The following is a 22,187-nucleotide window of genomic DNA, read 5'->3' on the forward strand; positions in this document are numbered from 1 at the left end:
AAGTTTTTAAAAAATGATGAATACCAAGTTCAGACAGGCAATATAATTGCAAATTGTGCAAACTAATTGTTGGCTCTCTTTCAAATTCTTTTTGAAGGCATCTCTTGCACAATTCAAACAGGCAGCTGGGCAGAATAATGGGCAGGGCCTGTCATTTTGCTTTTCAGCAAATAGAGGCTAAAAATACACAGGTAGAAATTTAAAGGCATAAATAAAATTTAAAAATAATGATAATGGATCTACGGAAACCAAACTGCTTTGACATTTAAACTTACCAAGTAATTCACAATGGCCATATCGTGTTCTTGATCATTCCAGCAATGTACGCCATTACTTTTGTGCTGTTTTTCATGTTGTCAACATTATTGGTGAGGAACCACATTGAAAAAGGGCACGAGTCTACAAAAAGGGAGACACAAAAATCTATTCCCATTAGCTGATGTTACAAGGGTTAGAAAACACAGATTTAAGGTTTTGGGCACGAGATGAGTTTTATTTTACATTGTTAATGACCTGGAACTCACTGCTTATGAGGATGATGGAAGCAAAGACATTGAATGATTCCAACAGGAAATTGGTCGTCACTTGAGGTAAATAAACATATTTAAAAATGAACTTGCTTGCAGGACTATGGGCATAGAGTAGGGGATTGGGACTAACTAGATCATTCTACACAGAAAGATGGCATGAACTCGGTGGGCCAAATAACTTCCTTTTTCCAAAAGGCTCTATGATTCTAATTGTGGCTACAATCTTGTAGGCCGATTCCTATCGTTAGTGCGGTATCCCCCCCATTCACCACCCCGCACAAGAAAAAACTAACAGGGGTAATAATATGTGGGAAAAAAAAGAAAAATGCCCAGGAGACAAGAAGACAACAAGCCAAAATATAAGGGCAAGGCATCATAGGGGGCAACAAGGGTTGGACGTGAGCCGAAAGTAAAGTGGCAGAGCACGAAGAAAAGGGGACATGTCCTCTCTCTGTCCGACCCCAAAATCCTATCGTTAGTTTTATAGTTTCTACACCGAGACAAAAGGATCACTTTATCCAGTACTGTCTTTCCAATAAATATTACAAAGGTGAGAAATAGCCAGGAAGAATTAATTAGGATCTACAAATCATAGAAATCATAGAAACCCTACAGTGCAGAAGGAGGCCATTCGGCCCATCGAGTCTGCACCGACCACAACCCCACCCAGGCCCTATCCTCATATCCCCACATATTTACCCGCTAATCCCTCTAACCTACACATCTCAAGACACTAAGGGGCAATTTTAGCATGGCCAATCAACCTAACCCGCACATCTTTGAACTGTGGGAGGAAACCGGAGCACCCGGAGGAAACCCACGCAGACACGAGGAGAATGTGCAAACTCCACACAGACAGTGACCCAAACCGGAATCGAACCCAGGCCCCAGGAGCTGTGAAGCAGCAGCGCTAACCACTGTGCTACCGTGCCGGTTGTTACGTGTTCTCAGACTTTTGTATCTTTTTCCTAACGGAAGAAGGTGGAAGAAAGAATTTCCGGGGTGCATGCGGTCCTTAATTATGCTGGTTGCTTTTTCAAGGCAGCAGGAAGTGTAAAGTGTAGACAGTGTCAATGCGTGGGAGGCTGGTTTGAGTGATGGACTGGGCTTCGCTCATGACCCTTGTTAACAGCTCTCATGGGCCTTCCAATCAGGTTGGACAACAGCTCTTCAAACTGGCCAAACATAGCACTGCAGTAGCCGGAAGCGGTACCTGGAACTATTCCTGGGACATTTGAAAAGTTAAGTCCTGGGGGTCCCAAGGACAGAAGGGGGGTGATCGCAGAGCTGGGATGTAGGCCAGGAGGCAGGGGGTCTCAGAGCCCCAATGTCCTGGGGAAAGGGGCGGGTACCCAAAACTTCAAAGGGGCTTTCAGAGTAAGGCACCCCACATCTTCCCACCCGAGATGGGGGAAGTTTACATGTCATTTTCCCATCCTAACTGCACCCGACAGCCTAAACATTGAGGCTAGGAGGGATAAATGGGAACTTAAGATTTTAATAGGTGAAGTGGGGGGGGGGGTGTTCCCGTCAAGGTCCTGCTGCTCAAATAATTGCATCTAGGTTTGGGCAGGTTTCTGGGGGGAATCAAGTTCATGAGAATGATCCAGGGAATGAAAAGCCTGATTGATGTATGAGGCTCCGAGTCTATACTCAGTGGAGTTTCGAAGAATGAGGGGGGATCTCATCATTCCTTACAGAACACTGAAAGGCCTGGATAGAGTGGACGTGGGGAAGATGTTTCCATTAGTAGGAGAGACTAGGATCTGAGGGCACAGCCTCAGAGTAAAAGGACGACCCTTTAGAACCGAGATGAGGAGAAATTTCTTCAGCCAGAGGGTGGTGAATCTATGGAACTCATTGCCACAGAGGGCTGTGGAGGCCAGGTCATTGAGTGTATTGAAGACAGAGATAAATAGGTTCTTGATTGGCAAAGAGATCAAAGGTTATGGGGAAAAAGCAGGAGAATGGGGTTAGAACCATAGAAAATTACAGCTCAGAAACAGGCCTTTTGGCCCTTCTTGTCTGTGCCGAACCATTTTTTGCCTAGTCCCACTGACCTGAACTTGGACCATATCCCTCCACACCCCTCTCATCCATGAACCCGTCCAAGTTTTTCTTAAATGTTAAAAGTGTCCCCGCATTTACCACTTTATCCGGCAGCTCATTCCACACTCCCACCACTCTCTGCGTGAAGAAGCCCCCCCTAATATTCCCCTAAGGGGGTTGAGAAACTTGTCAGCCATGATTGAATAGCAGAGCAGATTTGATGGGCCGAATAGCCTAATTCTGCTCCTATATCTTATGGTCTAATACCATCCATTCAATTTTACTTCCCCCCACGCCTCAGAACCTGCCTTGGGGGAAGTGTAAAATTCTGCCCCTGGTATATATTTGGCACGGTTAGTTCCATGAATCCATGACTGACTTTTTCCCCGTTTATTGTTAAACAGTGTTAAACAAGCACAAAAATAAATTGCAGATATTATCACACGGCTGAAACTAACCTATCAGTGGGTTTTAATGACCTTTGCACCTTCTGCCTCATGGTGAGGTAGCCATGTTTTTGGGCTGCCTTTTTTCATTCAAACTGGCCGTTTGCAGAGAACACGAAAAGCGCAGTCATCTTTGTTTTTAAGCACAGGACGCTGTAAAATCTTAAAAGCCTCGCAGCCTGATTCCTTTTTCTCAAAGGTCCACCTATACAGAACTTCCTGCTAAAGTAACTGCGAGGAACCGACTTCATGGTCTGTTGAAGATTCACCTATTTGAGGGAATCCTGCAATAATCCTAAGTACATCTCAAGAATGGAAAAGGCTCCTTCCTTTACTGGATCCACAACGATGATTCTCCTACATCAAGCCAGACTTGTGACTCGGAACTATTCTTTCATTTACAATTTGTAAAAGAGCACTGCTCTCTTGAACAGTATCTTTCTCAGGTGTTAGTGTGTGAGTGAGTGATGCAGTGATCAGACTTATGAGGTGCTTGTGGGAATAAATAACCTTCTTTATTCAAACCCACAAAGGTTTGCTGCAGTTTTGTCTTTAATTGACCACGAGCTAAAGAATGCTTAGAAACGCACACATCTACCCTTTCGTAAAGCCTCACTGATTATGTGTTGAAGAGAAGGATGTTTCAACTTATCTCTCATCCCCTGTCCAAAACAGTGTTATTTACATTGCTTAAGTCATTTCTTGTGTGCAAAAAGGAGTTTTCAGGAATAGACTACATTATTTTATCATCAATGCTATTATTTTCCTGTGACATTGTCATGCCAGTATCTCACACTCTATCCTGTCAAGTTTCAGCATTGTATCAGTTTATAGGGAATAACATTGTCCTTGGATGGCAGCATAAAATGAGTGATATTGGATCAGCCTCTCGTTATGCACCTCTACTGATCTCTCTGTCCACTGATTTCCTGTGTCATATTTCATGGATTGTACACTCAATTAAAACAGTTGATACTACAGCTCCTTACACCCTTAAGAGGCACACATGGTTGATGGAAACATGACTTCCTCCATCATCCTGCAGGTTTCCTTCCTTTTTCAAACAGTTGGGGAAAAACCCAAAGGTGGCCGGCATGGTGGCACAGTGGTTAGCACTGCTGCCTCACAGCGCCAGGGACCTGGATTCAATTCCAGTTCAGGTGACTGTCTGTGTGGAGTTTACACGTTCTCCCCGTGTTTGCATGGGTTTCCTCCAGGTGCTCCAGTTTCCTCCCAAAGATGTGTAGGTTAGGTGGATTTGCCATGATAACTTGCCCCTTAGGTTTTAGGGGCATTAGCAGGGTAAATACATGGGGTTACAGGGATAGGGCCTGGGTGGGATTGTTGGCAGTGCAAGCTTGATGGACCAAATGGCCTTCTTCTGCACAATAGGGATTCTATGATTCTAAGAATCCCAAGTGGCAGTCAACCATATCTCTAGGGTGACCTGTTGATCTTGTAGCTTCCTGATCACTGGCAAGTATTAAACTAAGTTAAATTTTAAAAAGGACATTTAAATTGTTGAGCTTTTCTTTATGCTGTAAGAATGGATCAATTTATTGACTTATATGTTGTAGGAACTAATTGCGAATTGGAAATCAACGAATGCTTGTCTCAGCCATGCCTGAATGGTGCAACCTGCCAGGACCACCTTGCCAGTTACTCATGTACATGTGCACCAGGGATCAAAGGCACCAACTGCGAAATTAATCTTGATGAATGTGCTAGTCAACCATGCCAGAATGGAGGGCAATGTATAGACAAAGCAAATGGGTAAGTTGTATAATAAAGGACATGTTAGGTAAACGTTGGCCCGGACTTTGCAGTCAGCAGCCAACAAGGGCTGCTCAATACACTTACACTTTCCCACAGAATTTCCAGGGGCATTTGCACTCAGATTTGCCGGATGTTGAAATGCAAAACACCAAGGTGCCCTCTGAAGAGGATCTGGGACCCATATGAAGAGGGCAAGCGATTGTGCATCACCTTAACCAGCTGGTGTAAAGTCATGTGCGGAAAGCAAAATAAAAAGAGGGAAAGAAAGATTGGAGAGAAGGTGATAAGACAAAAATAAATGAATTAAAAGTTGCTAAATTCAATGAGTATTTATCAGAGAAGTACTCCAAATTCCCAGGATCCATTTGTTTCAATGCTGAGTCTCTGAGCAAAATCCTGGGATAGTTCAGCTTCCAGAGGAGCAGGGCAACTCAAATAGTCACTGACTGAGCTCTGAGCTTAAAAGCCAATGATTTTAATAACGGTAACCACTGATACGAACATGCAGGTATGTGAAGTAGAAGCAGAAATAGGCCATTCGGCCTCTTGAACCTGTTCCATCATTCAATAAGATCATGGCTGATCCGATTGTCGCCTCAGCTCCACATTCTAAACACTCCGATAGCCTTTAACTCCCTTGTTAGTCAGGAATCTATCTACCTCTGCCTTAAAAATATTCATTGGTCCTGGCCCCACTGCTCTCTGAGGAAGAGAATTCCAAAGATTCACGACTCTCAGAGAAAAAATACTCTTCTCATCCCAGTCTTAAATGGGAGACCCATTATTTTTAAACTGTAGTTTCAGTTTCTCCCACAAGGGGAAACAACCTTTCAGCATTCCCTGTCATGCCCTTCTTATACATTTCAGTAATATCACCCCTCAATCTTCTAAACCCCAATAGATACAGGCCCAACCAATTCAACCATTCCACATAAGACCAGGTCCCATCCCAATTGGCTCCTGCTCTGCCTAAGACCGCAAGGGTTGTGAATGAAGCCTAGTCCATCACACAAACCAGCCTCCCATCCATTGACTCGGTCTATACTTCCTGCTGCCTTGGAAAAGCAGTGAGCATAGTCAAGGACCCCGCGCACCCCGGACATACTTTCTTCCACCTTCTTCCGTCGGGAAAAAGATACAAAAGTCTGATACCATGTACCACCGACTCAAGAACAGCCTCTTCCCTGCTGCCATCAGGCTTTTGAATGGACCTACCTTGCACTAAGTTTTCCCTAGCTATGACTGCAACACTACGTTCTGCACTCTCTCCTTTCCTTCTCTATGAACTGTATGCTTTGTCTGGAAAGCGCGCAAGAAACAGTACAGTACTTTATACTGTATACTAATACATGTGACAACAATAAATCAGATCAGTTATCAATCACGTTAACCACCTCTGACTGTTTCTAACACATTTATAACCTTCCTTAAATAAGATCAAAACTGTACACAGTACTCCAAATGTGGTCTCATCAATGCCTCGTACAACTGTCGCAAAATATTCCTATTTTTATATTCCATTCCCCGTACAATAAACAACAACATTAAATTTGCCTTCCATTTCACTTGCTGTACCCATGCACTAACTTTTCCTAATTAATGTACCAGAACATCCAGATCCCTCTGCACTTCAGGGCAGTCTCTCTCCATTTAAACAATATGCTGCCTTTCTATTCTTCCTGCCAAAGTGAAGAAATTCACATTTTTCCACATCAGACTCCCCATCTGCCAACTTTTTGCCCACTCACATAACCTGTCAGACTCTTTTCAGACTGCTTATGTCCACTTCACAACTTACTTTCCTACCTATCATTGTGTCATCAAAGTGCCAGAGGGACCAGTGATGAGGCCTCAACTATTTACAATTCATCTCAATGATGGGGCCAATTTGCTAACTTTGCTGATACCCTCACTGTTGGTTTTAGAACAAAGAAAATTACAGCACAGGAACAGGCCCTTCGGCCCTCCAAGCCTGCACCAACCATGCTGCCCGACTTAACTAAAACCCCCTACCCTTCCGGGGACTATATCCCTCTATTCCCATCCTATTCATGTACTTGTCAAGACGCCCCTTAAAAGTCACTACCGTATCCACTTCCACAACCTCCCCCGGCAACGAGTTCCAGACACCCACTAATCTCTGTGTAAAGATTCTGCATCGTACATCTCTTTTAAACCTTGCCCCTCGCACCTTAAACCTATGCCCCCTAGTAACTGACTCTTCCACCCTGGGAAAAAGCTTCTGACTATCCACTCTGTCCATGCCTCTCATAATCTTGTAGATTTTATCAGGTCTCCCCTCAACCTCCGTCGTTCCAGTGAGAACAAACCAAGTTTCTCCAACCTCTCCTCATAGCTAATGCCCTCCATACTAGGCAACATCCTGGTAAATCTTTTCTGTACCCTCTCCAAAGTCTCCACATCCGTCTGGTAGTATGGCGACCAGAATTGAACACTATATTCCAAAAGCGGCCTAACTAAGGTTCTATAAAGCTGCAACATGACTCGCCAACTTTTAAACTCAGTACCCAGGCCGATGAAGGCAAGCATGCCGTATGCCTTCTTGACTACCTTTTCCACCTGCATTGCTACTTTCAGTGACCTGTGTACCTATACACCCAGATCCCTTTGCCTATCAATGTTCTTAAGGGTTCTGCATTTACTGCATATTTCCTATCTGTATTAGACCTTTTTTACTGCAAAAGCTTTTTTACTGCCCAGTTTTTACTGCAGAATCTGGGCTATGATTATTAATCACAGAGTACCAGTCAAAATGAACAAACAAAGCCAATATTTCGGAACCATTGTGGCCATCTTGCATTTTGAAATTGTTGAATTTAAGAAAATAAAATGTTCTGTAGTCAAAAATGTGGATGTTTGGAATATAGTTTTTCCTAAAATAAGTATGTTATGGATTTTGAAGTATCGGAAGAGACTATAATTCTGACACACAAAAGTTGTACCCAAAAGATCATGGTTTTTTGACGATTATTTGAGAAAATTTATAGACAAACAGTTGCAAGCAAGAATTCAAAGCATCAAACCTGTAAGATTTAACTTGCGCCTTTAGTGGTAAAGAGGCAATATTTGGCAAATTACTTTTTATGTTGGAGACAAGTGAAAGCCATTCATCAGAATGCTCACAACACCAACTGCAACTGGCCCAGCAATGTCTCCATTTGATTTATAACGTAGCATCATGGATGTGAGATCAGACTAAATGAGGGCGGCAAACACCTTCTCCGTGATGACAGCGGTCCTCTGGGTTGCTGTTTATTTGTCCCCTTTCAAAAGGTGTCTGTCTGACACGATAAGCTTCTGAAAGAGAAAACAGCATGAAAGGGATGACTGTTCTTGAGCAGAGGGCAAAGAATAAATAATAAGTCAGTAAATGATCATTTTAGTTACCTTGTCTTCCATCAGTTTATCATTAATTACAAACTTGTTTTTTTTAAAAATTACTCATCTTGTCTCAGATTAGCTATGCGGCACAATGGCACAGTGGTTAGCACTGCTGCCTCACAGCGCCAGGGACCCGGGTTCAATTCCCGATCTCGGGTCACTGTCTGTGTGGAGTTTGCGCATTCTCCCCGTGTCTGCGTGGGTTTCCTCCGGGTGCTCCGGCTTCCTCCCACAGTCCAAAGATGTGCGGGTTAGGTGGATTGGCCGTGATAATTTGTCCATTAGTGTCAGGGGGTTAGCAGGGTAAATATGGTGTTACAGAGATAGGGCCCGGGTGGGTTCATTGTCGGTGCAGGCTCGATGGGCCGAATGGCCTTCTTCTGCACTGTAGGGATTCTCTGAGTGAGATGGGAAATGGACTTACCTACATCTGTACATTTTTATATCTAACTTTAATTCCTCTAGATGCAGAGTCAAGCTGCGTATTGCAAAGCATGTCTAATTCCACAAGTAATTCTGTTGTGTGAGCAGTAGAAAAGTGTCACAATCTGGTTATGGAATTCAATTTTAAATCAAAACTGAGAAGAATGATCGAAGAATGAATGAGAAAAGATTGAAGATGTCACAGCCTTGGTTGTGCATTTATTGAACCAAATAAAGATAAAAATAATACCTCTCAATTCTGCGAATAACACTTTTGGCCTGGTCACTTTACACTCTGTCTCCAGTGGGCACTGATTCTTTTCAATACCTGAACAAACCAGTTTTTATGTCCTTATTGCAGATATAGCTGTGATTGTGCGAACATCCGATTCACGGGTCGACACTGTGACATCTACATCCCAGCTTGCCTTTCACATCCCTGCCTCAATGGCGCCACCTGCCTGGACAATATTGGAAATTACACCTGCCACTGTTGGCCAGGTTTGTATTTTTATATATGAAACTTCTGATGTTGTGATTTAAAATATTCAGCATCATTTTATTCACAACAGGCAGCACAGTGGCACAGTTGTTAGCACTGCTGCCTCACAGCACCAGGGACCTGGGTTCGATTCCTGGCTTGGGTCACTATTTGTGCGGAGTCTGCATGTTCTCCCCATGTCTGCATGGATTTCTCCCGGGTGGTCCACTTTCCTCCCATAGTCTGAAAGACATACTGGTTAGGTGCATTGGCCATGCTAAATTCTCCCTCAAATAGGTGCCAGAGTGTGGCAACTAGGGGGTTTTCACAGTAACTTCATTGCAGTGTTAATATAAGCCTTCTTGTGACACTAAAAAATAAAAAACAGAAACACTTGTTGCATATATATTATAAATTTGTGTGCATACAAAATAAGCTGATTTGTGGAAATTATAGCCTTATATTTTTGCATGCTATGGCACAGTCATCTGTTCCAGGGAGAGAAAGGGAGGAAATATGTTTAGGTGGGATAATGAACATAGGTCTGCCAGGAAGGAGAGGAAAACCTAAAACCAGAGTGAAGGATGTGGAGCTGAGAGAGTTAAAATGCAGCATGATTGGAAGAGGAATGTGTGACTGACAGGGAGAGATGGAGAAGGGTGAATCTGTCCACTAAATGGGAGAAACCAAAAGAAGAATATGATATTTTTGCAATCTTTGAACAGATTTACAAATAGTGTAAAAGTTCTAGAAAGGTTAGGTCTGGTTAGGTGCATTGGCTATGCTAAATTCTCCCTCAGTGAACCCGAAAAGACGCCGGAGTGTGACGACTAGGGGATTTTCACAGTAACTTCATTGCAGTATTAATGTAAGCCTACTTGTGATACTAATAAATAAACTTTAAACTTAAAAAGCTTTAAAAGTTCCCTCGTGCTGCAGACCAAGTCGTTCAAATCACGCACGACTGCCCACGTGCAAACACATGGGAAGCTCCATGTATCCATTTGTATATCAGTGGGAATTGACAAGTCTAGTGTACCTGACCTATGCAGAGTGACCACACCTACATTACTGCTCTCAGTGGTTTAGCCAGTGAATAGCTAAGTCACACAGACTAGGACAGTTTGATCCCTGGCTGGACTGGCTGCTGAATGGAGTACAGTGAGAAGCCTCACAATACCAGGTTATGTGCTGAATGGAGGTCAGGGTGACACAAGTGCTTTCAGTGGCACTTGGCTGGAATGAGGTAATTTAGATGCACCTTGTTGTTGGAATGGATATCAGTGCAACAAACATGATATGTGCAGTTCAATAAAAGCAAAATACTGCAAGTGTTGGAAATCTGAAATTAAAAACAGAAATGCTGGATAAACTGTCCACCACTATTAGAGTTACATAGCTACAGTGGGTGAGTGATATCATAAGCTGTGGCATATCTCCAGATGTTTGTGCTCCTTATACATCAACTAATGTATTTGTCCCAATGTATGTTTCAGTGAGTGGACTTGGCATTCTTCTCTATGTTCAGATACTGTCAAAGGACAGGTGAGACTGGGCACTCTCAAAGCAGCATTTGATAGAATTATGCTTTAGGATCTGAATTTTTCTTTCACTTCCCAGCTTGTATAACCATCACACTGTCAGGTGAGATACAAACCACAGCAAACGTGATGCTGCACCCATTTTTAAAACTAATCTCTTCAAAGGATGCTTTTCCAAGTTAGAATCATAGAACCATAGCATCCCTACAGTGCAGAAAGAGGCCATCCAACCTATCAAGTCTGCACTGATCCTCCAAAACAGCATCCCGTCCAGGCCCTCCGCTCCAGTCCATCCCCGTAACCCCGCACATTTAGCATAGCTAATCCAACTAATTTACACATCTTTAGACTGTGGGTGGAAACCGGAGCACCCGGAGGAGAACGTGCAAACTCCACACTGACAGTCACCCAAAGCCGGAATCGAACCCGGGTCCCTGGCGGTGGGGCAGCAGTGCTAACCACTGTACCACTGTGCTGCCCTTGAGATATGAAAACTAAATTACTGTGGACCAAAACTACCAGTGACAGCAGAACATAATCCTGGGCATGGTCGGTTGATGCACCAGTATGGCATGCAGCAGAACAAACTCTCTGATGAGGAGCTTCTGGAATGGGGGTTGGTGGGGTGTGGTGGGGTGGAGGGGGGGATGGTGGGGTGTGGTGGGGGTGGAGGGGGGGATGGTGGGGTGTGGTGGGGTGGAGGGGGGGATGGTGGGGTGGAGGGGGGGATGGTGGGGTGTGGTGGGGTGGAGGGGGGGATGGTGGGGTGTGGTGGGGGTGGAGGGGGGGATGGTGGGGTGTGGTGGGGTGGAGGGGGGGATGGTGGGGTGTGGTGGGGTGGAGGGGGGGATGGTGGGGTGTGGTGGGGTGGAGGGGGGGATGGTGGGGTGTGGTGGGGTGGAAGGGGGGATGGTGGGGTGTGGTGGGGTGGAGGGGGGGATGGTGGGGTGTGGTGGGGTGGAGGGGGGGATGGTGGGGTGTGGTGGGGTGGAGGGGGGGATGGTGGGGTGTGGTGGGGGTGGAGGGGGGGATGGTGGGGTGGAGGGGGGGATGGTGGGGTGTGGTGGGGGCAATGTTAATGTTTTTTCAGCAGGGTGCAAAGGTGAGAAGGAAAATGTAGACACGAGAAAAGAGGCGGAGGCAACCAGAAGAAAGCAAGGTTGCAGAAAGGAGGTGAGGGCAATATGAATGAAAGAAAAACAGGGCATACAAGAAAAAGCAAAGTAAGGGGTGGAAGAAGAGAATCAAAATGGAAAACTTTAAAGGCAAGAGCAGCAGCAACATTTCTTTCTCCGTCTCATTTTTTTTCTTATTTCTGTAATTAATGGTCCCGAGTTTGACAGAAGTTAGGATTCAGTTAAGCTGTTCGGCTCCTCCCCGAGACTGTGTTACGTTTTCCGAGATGGGAACTATTCCCTGATCCCGTATTGCTGATCGGTCTATCAGTGGGAATATTATTATAGATGTGAATTTTGCGATTTATGCAGGTTTCATGGGGACACAGTGTGAAATCGATATCCACGAATGCTCCAGTAATCCTTGTCTACACGGAGGAGAGTGTGTTGAACTCTCCTGGACGAATGTGTATGGAAACACATCAGAACTGCCTGCAGTGTTCAGCTACGAGCATGCTGCTGGCTACATTTGTAAATGTCAGCACGGATTTACAGGTAAGCTTACATTGCAAAATGATACTTTTAATGTTATTCTCTGACGAAGAATTCTCTCCGATTGATTTTTACAATGAACAGGGTTATTTATTAACATATTAATTGCACAATGCATTGCTGTTCATCACTTTACAAAGCGCTGCTGCCATAATCTATCTTGGATGAAAGGAAGAATGGACACACACACAGCTCTTACAGTGTTGCAGTGACATTTACAGCCAAAGGCAGGTGCAAATGTGACAACAATCCCTTTGAACGGACCTAACTCGCATTAAGTTGATCCTTGTCTACTCCTTAACTATGACTGTAGCACCCTCTCCTTTCTTTCTCAAAAGACGCTATGCTTTGTCTGTATAGCGCACAAGAAATAATACTTTTCACTGTATACTAATACATGTGACAATAATAACTCAAATCAAATTCAATAGACGGCCCAAAGGCAAACTCAAGACCTGCAGCCAAAGGGAGACTAACCATGTTGTCCTATCTTACATGCAAGTACAGTAATTCATTTGCCTTATGATAACTAGCATTCAATTGTTATATCAGCAGTCACATTACATTTACAGAAAATATTTGCATAGAATTATTTACCTAAGTAGAAACTGGATGCCGTTAAAGATAAAATTGGTATCCTTGTGCTTGCAGGAACTGTCTGGTGAAGTGCACCGTCAGATTGCTAACTATCAGAGACTCATTGGGTGGGATTTTACAGTCACACTCGCCCCGAGATTGTAAATCTCGTCTGAGGCCAACGGACCTTCCCATTGTCTACCCCTCACCCGCTCCGATTCCCATGGTGGGCGGGCTGGTACAATCCCGGCCACTGTGTCCATGTGCATTGTACTGGTTCAGTGGCTTTAAATCAGTGTAATAAATTAAATCGACGCTATAATAGAATAAAGCCTTTTTTGTTTAGGATGTGTCAATATTGTGAGGAAACAGAATCCCATTTATCTCACTAAAACAGCCAAAAACATTTTCTTCAGGGAAAAATCTATCAAGAAGCTTGCCTTGTCTCTGATGATCTTTCAGAGAAGCTGTCTGCAGTGCATGATATAGGTGCAAGTTACTTATCCCAGATTGATTAAAAAAATCCTCAACACAGGCTGAGGAGTAACAAATTGATCCAAGAGAAAACCGTTCAAAACCTTTTTAACTTGCACAGTAAGATTTAACCATCATTTACACCCGCGATGACCTGACTGATTGAAACACCTAAAATGCTGATAAGATGTATTCAAATCAGTCTTAACAGATATTACTAACTGATCGGCTTCAGCCTTTGTTAATATAAATAAATATCAAAGGCATTTGGATCAATTAATTGATTCAGGTTTGCTGACTTTGAACTTTTCTCGAAGATATCTACAGGTGGATGTTCGAAAGAGAATGCATTTGGGCTATTGATGTGCCCTTGAGTTCACACTTACACCAGATAATTACTGAAGGGTAATCGACAGAGAACAAGCTGGTGAACGCAAGCTGCTGCAAATAACAATCGAAGCTGTGAAAGATGTCCTGTCTGCCAGCACGGTGGCACAGTGGTTAGCACTGCTGCCTCACAGTGCCAGGGACCCGAGTTCAATTCCCGGCTTGGGTCACTGTCTGTGCGGACTCTGCACTTTCTATCCGTGTCTGCGTGGGTTTCCTCCGGGTGCTCCAGTTTCCTGCCACAGTCCAAAAATGTGCTGGTTAGGTGCATTGGCCATGCAAAATTCTCCCTCAATGTACCTGAATAGGTGCCAAAGCGTGACAACTAGGGGGTTTTCACAGTGACTTCATTGCAGTGTTAATGTAAGCCTACTTGTGATACTAATAAATAAAAGTTATTATTAGCAAGTGCTGAAGAAATATTAACTTTGATGTAATATGATATACATGCAGGACAGTTGCAACAGATCATCCGATTTATTTGATGATGGAGTATACATGACAGGAATTATTAAGTGGTTGATCTGCGGTTTGGATTCTGCCGCAAGTCACTGGTGTTTTCCATTGATGTAAAAAAAGCTAGATATTCCAGTGAGCTCTGTGTGGATTTGCCCTTTTCCAGTGTCAGCTTCAATCTGACACCAAGCCAAGGGCATCTCAGGGCACCCAGCAGTGATGTCATCGAGCCAGATAAGCAGCCAATCACATCGAAGAATTCACACGGACAGCAAACCAGGAAGTTTAATGCATTGATAATCTTTCACTTACGAATTTTACAGAGGGTGATACAAAGGATTAGGACATAGACATTAGAAGCTGAATATTCATAAAAAATGAGACATCTATGATATATAAATAAACATTCCTCCAATATGAGATTGTTTTCCCAGGCCAGAGAGGTTGCTTAGATATAATCATAACCTAGTTAGAAACCCAGTTATGTTTAGTTAACGAGGCTAATTTTTTTTTGGAGGTTTTTAACAGTGGTATTACAACATAATAACGGGAAGTCGATGGCAGTTCAGTGGCTTCCAAAGACTGCAATTTGCAAGGAATTCGATAATGCTCCCCGTGGAGGTGCTGGGAATCAGTAACATTAGCTTTCGGATTTCCACATTGTAATGCCCATGTGTGGACAGCAGAAGCTGCTGCCAATTTCACCGGGCAGGGGGGTGCGGTGGGGGCGGTTGTTTTGCCATCATTATAACCGCAAAATCCAAGCCATCTGCCCCTGAAATGGCCCAGTAACACAAAGCAACGCTTGAAGACTGGAATAATTTGTGTGTGTGAAATATAATTGGGCATTATTATTGCTAATTATATTATGGAGGTTCATGGTCAGTTATGAACAAATGATAGATTAAGTTGTTTAAAAGGTAATATGCTTCCCTTGTCAAATAACCCTTAAAGGTCAAAAGTTAAATGTTAATCAAATACAGATGCCATCATTTTAGAATGACCACTGGAGGCAGTCACAGGCAGAGAGCACTGTTAATTTAAACTTCCGTAAAATGTGTAATATTGAAACATTTATGTACTGTAAGTTGTGCCCTATTTCAAATGGAAAAACATGACAGAGAGCATAATGAATTGTTGGGCTGCATTTTGTGGGCCACCCACTGGCAGGAAAGGATGTGGCTACATGGACCTGTAAAACAGGGCACTGTGCCACTGACAGTGAAACCCACCCCTCTGCCCCATTTTCATGAGCAGCGGGAGAGGCCTCAGGTAGGCTGCTCACCCATGAACCAATCCAGGCCCTTAAGTAGGCAATTAATACCTTCATTCCTTCACCATTCAGAGTTAACAAGAAACAGGAGAGACCTGTCCCCAAATATGCAGTCCGATAGATTTGTCTCTGTCGGCTGCTGACCAATGAAAGGCAAGGCAGGGGATACTTCCTTTCCAGTACTTTAGTACAATCAGAGGCCTTGACCAGGCCACCAGTGTCTATGCCAGTGGTCCAGGAGGCCCAGGAAGAAGAGTTACCTTGCATGCCTAGCAACCCCAGGTTAAGCCCAGGATCTAGCCAGAACCAGGTTGGCGGGCCCTGGTGAGTGGAGGGCAGGGAGATATGTTGGACAGGGTGGCACTCAGAGGCCTTGACCAGAGTTTATTGTCCCCATATCCACCCCCTTTGCCGCCCTGTCCAACATATCTCCCTGCCCTCCACTCCACTCACCAGGGCCCGCCAACCTGGTTCTGGCTAGATCCTGGGTTTAACCTGGGATTGCAAGGCATGTAAGGTAACTCTTCCTTCTGGGCCTCCCACACTACCGGCTCTGGTGGCTCTGTTAGTCCTGCAGAGCTATCAGTTGGCAAGTGGCTGGCAAGCCTATGAGGCAAAGGTTCCACCAGTGGAGCCATGGAGGTCTCGCCTCATAATCATTCGGTTTTTCGGATGAAATTAGAGTAGCGCAGGTGGAAAACTGGAAGCAGTCATGCTGGTGTGTAGGGAGTCCACCCTTGACATCGAATCCAGTCTATTATTACTGAAATACTAAGCGGGGGGGGAATTTTACACCCCCATTTTCGGCAGGTGTGAATGGCGGATAGAGTGAAGAATTCATTGGAAGTTCCAAAACAGCTTTTACGCCGGCAGGATTGCCCATCGAGATTGTCCCCCCCACCCCCACCACCAATGGCATAATGGCGTTCCCGCCATGAAAGATCGGGAATTTAATTAGCATACATTTAGCAAGCATCCCCGCTGTATCACCCCAAAGGGAAGTTGCGGGTGGGATACAAACAGTTTACAAAAAGATATTGATAGGTTGGGTAAGTGGACAAAAAGTTAGCAAATGGAGTATGATGTGGGTAAATGTGAAGTTCTTCACTTTGGAAGGGAGGACAAAAGAACAGAGTATTATTTAAAATGGAGAAAAACTGCAGAAAGCTGCAACACAAAGGAACCTGGGGGTACCTGTTCATGAACACAGGAAGCTAGCACACAGGTGCAGCAGGTAATCAGAACAAAGGAAATTACAGCACAGGAACAGACACTTCGGCCCTCCAAGCCTGCACCGACCAGGCTGCCTGTCTGAACTAAAACCCCTACCATGCAGGGGAGCATATCCCTCTATTCCCATCCTATTCAAGTATTTGTCAAGATGAATCAGGAAGGCTAATGGATTGTTAGTCCTTATTTCAACATGGTTGGACTATAATAGTTGGGATGTACAAAGTACTGGTGAGACCACATCTGGAGTACTGTGAGCAGTTTTAGTCCCCTTATTTAAGGAAAGATATTAATTCATTGGAAGCAGTTCAGAGAAGATTCACCACGATGATTCCCGGTATGGAGGGATTGCGTTAGGAAGAAAGGTTGAACAGGCTAGGACTCTACTCTAGAAGTTAGAAGAATGAGAGGTGATCTCATTGATACGTAGAGGGCACGATTTTACCACCTCGCTGCACCCGGCAAACAGTGCGGCGAGTCAGGAAAAGTAATGTGCGATGCTAAAAATCTGATTGCCGCCCGGCACCAAATGGTTTGCTATGCTTCCAGCCCCTCTCCAATGGTGCAAACCGCTTCGTGCCCAGAAATCCGATTAGCTTATTTAAAGTGGCATTTAAATGTGCAAAGCCCGTTCAAAACCCAGCTCATGGAATCTTCCAGCCTTTGGGCACGGCACCATAACGGCGAGAATCACTACAGGTCTCCACTAGCCCAGAGCAGGCACAGTGGTCACACTGGAGCGCTTGGACTCCATTGATACCCCCGTGTTGTCAGGGACATGGCTAGACAATGCCCATCAGACAGTGCCCACCTCGCAGTGCCCACCGGAGACCCTGGCATAGCCACCAGGCATCCCAGTGGCACCAGGTGGACACTGCCAGTGTGCCAGCAGTAGTGCCAGGGTTTGGGGCCTTGGTGTGGGCCTGACCGGGGGGAGGGGGGGGGGGGTGGTGGTGGTCACGCAGGGGTGGATCGTGGAGGGAGTCTTGATGGGAGGGGGGGATGCCGGGGGTTACGATGAGGGGGAATGGCAGGGGCACCCATCGGGGGGGTCTTGATGCCCTGATGCGGGCAACACTTGTCGGGGTGGGGGGAGTGGGGGACGCATGCCGCCAATGAGAGGAGGGGTTCAGATGTCTGTGGGGGTAGGGAGGGGATCTCTCAGTGCACTGAGTGATCAGATGCTGTTGCGAAATGGTGCCCGAGCTCTCTGCGGCCTGCTCACTGGCATGCTTAGGCCCCGACACCTCCGCACCAGCACATAAGTCTCAACTCTCCAAAAAAGTGTCGGAAGGTAGTGATGCAGAACGTGCCTGAGAGACTGGCGCGGTTCACCCCATTTTTCTTGCCGTAATGAGAGAGTCTAGGACCAGACGGCATAGTCTCAGAATAAAGGGGCACCAATTTAAGACTGAGATGAGGAAGAATTTCTTCTCTCAGAGGATTGAGAGTCTTTGGAACTCCTTGCCACAGAGAGCTGTGTGGGTAGAGTCTTTGTGCATATTTAAGGCGGAGATAGATAGATTTTTTTTTAATCAGTAAGGGAAACAAGGGTTATGGGGAAAGGGCAGGAAAGTGGACGTGAGGATTGTTGGATCAGCTGTGAACCTATTGAATAGCGGAGCAGGCTCGAGGGGCCAAATGGGCTACTCCTGTTTCTTATGGTCTTAATACCGCTTACATTTATATTCTCCGGTCCCGCTGGCAGCGCACCCCCATCCACAGGTTTCCTGCCAGCGCGGGGTGACATCAGTGGAAATTCCCACTCACAGGGGCAGAACCAGAGAATCCTGCAGTTAGCAAACAATGCACCACCTCCTGCCAGTGGGAAACACGTGGCTGGGAAGCTGATGAATTTGGCCCAAAGTGCGTTCTTTTTGTTCCCGCAAATGCTCATTAACTTTTTGACTTGAAAAACAAAGGAACCGGCGTAGGCCATTCAGCCTCTTAAAATGATAAATTGTGACACGTTTGTAACTTAACTCTCAACAACCAGAGGGTGATTTTTACTCAGAGGGTGGTGACAGTCTGGAATGCACTGCCTGGGAGGGCGGTGGAGGCGGGATGTCTCACATCCTTTAAAAAGTACCTGGTTGAGTACTTGGCGCGCCATAACATTCAAAGCTATGGGCCAAGTGCTGGCAAGTGGGATTAGGTGGGCAGGTTAGGGTCTTTCATGCATCGGTGCAGACTCGATGGGCCGAAGGGCCTCTTCTGCACTGTAGTGATCTGTGATTCTGTGAACCACCTTGATGTCTTAACCCTTAATTCACCTGCCCACAAAAATCTTTGAATCTCAGTTTTTGAAATTCTCAGCGTTCTTGGGGAAGAGAGTTCCAGATTTCCCTATCCTTTGTGAGAAGTGATGCTTCCTGTCTTTACCCCCGAAAGGTCGAACTTGAATTTTAGTGTTATGTACATTTTTTCTGAATTCCCTCACCAGATGCAGCAGTTTCTCTCCATTTACCCTCTACGTCCATTGAATCATCAGAAAAACTTCAATTACAGAATCACAGAATTGTTATGGCACATAAGGAGGCCATTTAGCCCATCATGTCTGCAATCACTCTCCAAACAAGCATCATAGCTTAGTGCCAATGCCCTGTCTTTTCCCTGTACACTTTCAATAGCCGGAATTTTCTGGCTGTTCCCACCGGCACGATCTTCTGTTTCCGTCAACGGCGAACCCTGCCACAGGACAGAAACAGTACCAGAAGATCCCACCAATGGCGGGCTGCCTCCGCCGCCACGAAACACGCCGTGGGGCTTCAGGGAAAATCCCACCTAATGTCATCAACCTTTATACTCAAGGTAATGCAAACTGAGTCTAGGCAACCTCACCTCATATACATGTTCAGCCTTGGTATAATTCTATAAGCTTTATAACTATATCCAAGTCAGTAATACAGAATGATAATCGTTATGTCACAAAGGTGATCATAAACACTGAAGTGAAGGAACTCCCAGCTTGGTGGCCTTATCAGGCCTGGCAATGTATTGCAGTTCTGTCTGTAAATGGCAGAGGGAGCTGAAGAGAGGTGCCTACTTTTTGTTAGATTATGAAGAGATCACCAGCACATTACTGTGTACATCTGCAGAGCTTGACATGAGTCGTTGCCGGAAAGCTCTAGACAGTCAGAACGTATTAGAATGCATGAGGTACACAGCCTAACGGACAACCGGTTTTGTTGTGACCAATCCGATGTGCCCCTTCTGCACCTTATAAAGGTATGCAAGGTCATAATAGTACGGAAAAGGGAAATCCAGGAAAGTATGCTAACCTGCATTGCAAGACAAACATAATCTGGTTGATTCAAATTAGTGAAAGGCATGTTTAGGTCTGATGTCAAAAGGATTGAAAAGAGTGATGAGCAAAATGGGACAGACCTCCAGGTCAAATAATTAACGAAGAGCAAAAGGTGAAAACTCTGGTGTCATATTCTGGGTGAATGAACTAAAGGGGCTGAATGGCCTTATTCATGCATAATTATCTCGTGGTTTTGTGGTAAGTTACTTCTGGAAGAAACTGAAATTTTCAAAGACTTGGTTACAGGAGCAGAGCACTGTGATGGGTTTTGAACTGAGTGGAATGGTACCAAATATAAATTGTTTAATTCAGGTCTGTTTTCTGTTTGTGTAGAAAAGTCACAGGATTGGATTCAAACATCTTGACACTTTTGAAAGGGCAAGTAATGAGTAAGCTGAATTTTCTGATGAGCTTTGCACACAGGAAAGAAGCCGAAAGGAAAGACAGGGAACCATCTAATCTTAGTTTCATGATAAGAGCTTGAGGCAAATCGGAGCACTGACAATGCAATGAGCTGCCTAGATATTTTTTATTTAAGTTTCTGAGCGGCCTCTGCTAATGCTCATCTCAATAATTTCCCAATATTTGAGGCCAAAGTTGGAAATTGAGGTGGTCTAACTGGCTTATACGTTTCATGCAGATATTATTACACATATATAGTTTATCACAAAGAGGAATAAATATTTTCAGTCAATAATAAATGGATCTCTAAAATTCAAGTGTGTAAAATTGTCAGCAATTAATTTCTCCAGTCACAAAATATAGTTCTAATTCTTTCAAAGCAGCAATGCCAATGCATTCTGCACATTCAATCTGATGAATAAGCAGCATTTTTGTATTAAAGGGCATGTTTCCATCTATATATGAAATATTATTTGACTTGAAAAGATATAAGGCGGGATTTACCAGTCTGGAAATTCCCACCTACAGTCAGCAGATCCTTGGCTGGTCCGTCAAATTTTCCTTCCTATCCACAACGATTCCTCCTGTGGGGGAGGTGGGGGGGGGGGAGACACAGAAAATCGGGGTCATTCCTGCCCTTCCCCCTGTGGTGTGTTTTCCATTGGCCACCAGTGGGATTTTCCAGTCCTGCTGACGTCTACGCAGTTTATCGTGGCTTGCCTGTCCCATCGCCGGGAAACCCGTCGTGGACCGAAAATCCCACCAGCAGGAAGGACTGGAAAATTCTGCCCGTAGTCGCTGGCAGCCAGTCTGCACACACAGAAAGGTCCAACAAACGGCAACGTGATAATGACCAGATAATCTCTTTTAGAAATACCTGTTGAGAGAAAAGTATTAGCTAGGACATAAGGCAACCTAGATTTAACATTTCATCCAAATGACAACACCCTTACTACTACACTGAGGTGTGAGGCTAGGTAATTGCTCGGGTCTCTAGAGTGGAACCTGAACCCACATCTTCTTTTCAGAGGTAAGGGTGCTGGCCACTGGACCGCAGCTGACATCTAACAGTAATATGTGTAACAATGTTTGAAGAACAGCATGGCCAAAGTCATAGAAGTGAGTTTATCAGATTTATAGCTAAATTAAATACTGAGTTCAAAGCATTTTACGTCTGATGGAAAGAAAATTGTAGAGAAAAATGGCACCAATACCTTTTGTTTGTCAAAAGTCTTTAGTTAAAAATGAAATACTCAAAATCTGCAACTCAAATCTTTTAAAGCAGAATAATCTTTCAACTTTTGTCCTTTTGTTTTGCTTCAGTGTCCTACCAACCTGAAGCAATGGGCATCTGCACCCAACATAGATTATAACCTATAGCCTGGGGGTAAGCCTCTGGCAATGCAATTTTGAGTCAGATCCAATAAGGTAAACAAGAACAACCAAGAAATCATTTTCTGTCTTTGCCTCCTCTCTCTGGAGGCCAGATTCTCTTTACTTTATACCCCCCAAATCAACAACTGACCTGAGACCAGCAATTCAGCCGCACTGTGGATCAAACCTGCATCTCGCACTATTTCCACGTTAATTTTTTAAACAAAAATACATTTTTTTCCTTATGGTCTTAATAACACTTTTCAAGCTGCTTCTGATATTTGCAAAGATGTTATGCAATGCAGAGCAACAACAACTGCTATTTCTCACTATGTTAAAAGAGGTATAGATCTCCCAAGGGGCTACACAAATGAGGTTAATCAAACCAAACTA

General features: G+C 44.6%; 1 protein-coding gene across 1 annotated transcript in view; it reads left to right on the top strand.

The window, feature by feature from the left end:
• Positions 1–22,187, top strand: part of crb1 (crumbs cell polarity complex component 1) — a 95,904-nt gene that overhangs the window by 25,870 nt on the left and 47,847 nt on the right. Inside the window, exons 5-7 of the mRNA XM_078219044.1 lie at positions 4,603–4,798; positions 8,988–9,127; positions 12,136–12,318. Of these exons, the coding sequence (XP_078075170.1) occupies positions 4,603–4,798; positions 8,988–9,127; positions 12,136–12,318 (519 nt within the window). The remainder of the gene's footprint in view (positions 1–4,602; positions 4,799–8,987; positions 9,128–12,135; positions 12,319–22,187) is intronic.

The sequence above is a fragment of the Mustelus asterias genome, chromosome 8 (genome assembly GCF_964213995.1).
Source record: "Mustelus asterias chromosome 8, sMusAst1.hap1.1, whole genome shotgun sequence".
NCBI classification, from domain to species: domain Eukaryota; kingdom Metazoa; phylum Chordata; class Chondrichthyes; order Carcharhiniformes; family Triakidae; genus Mustelus; species Mustelus asterias.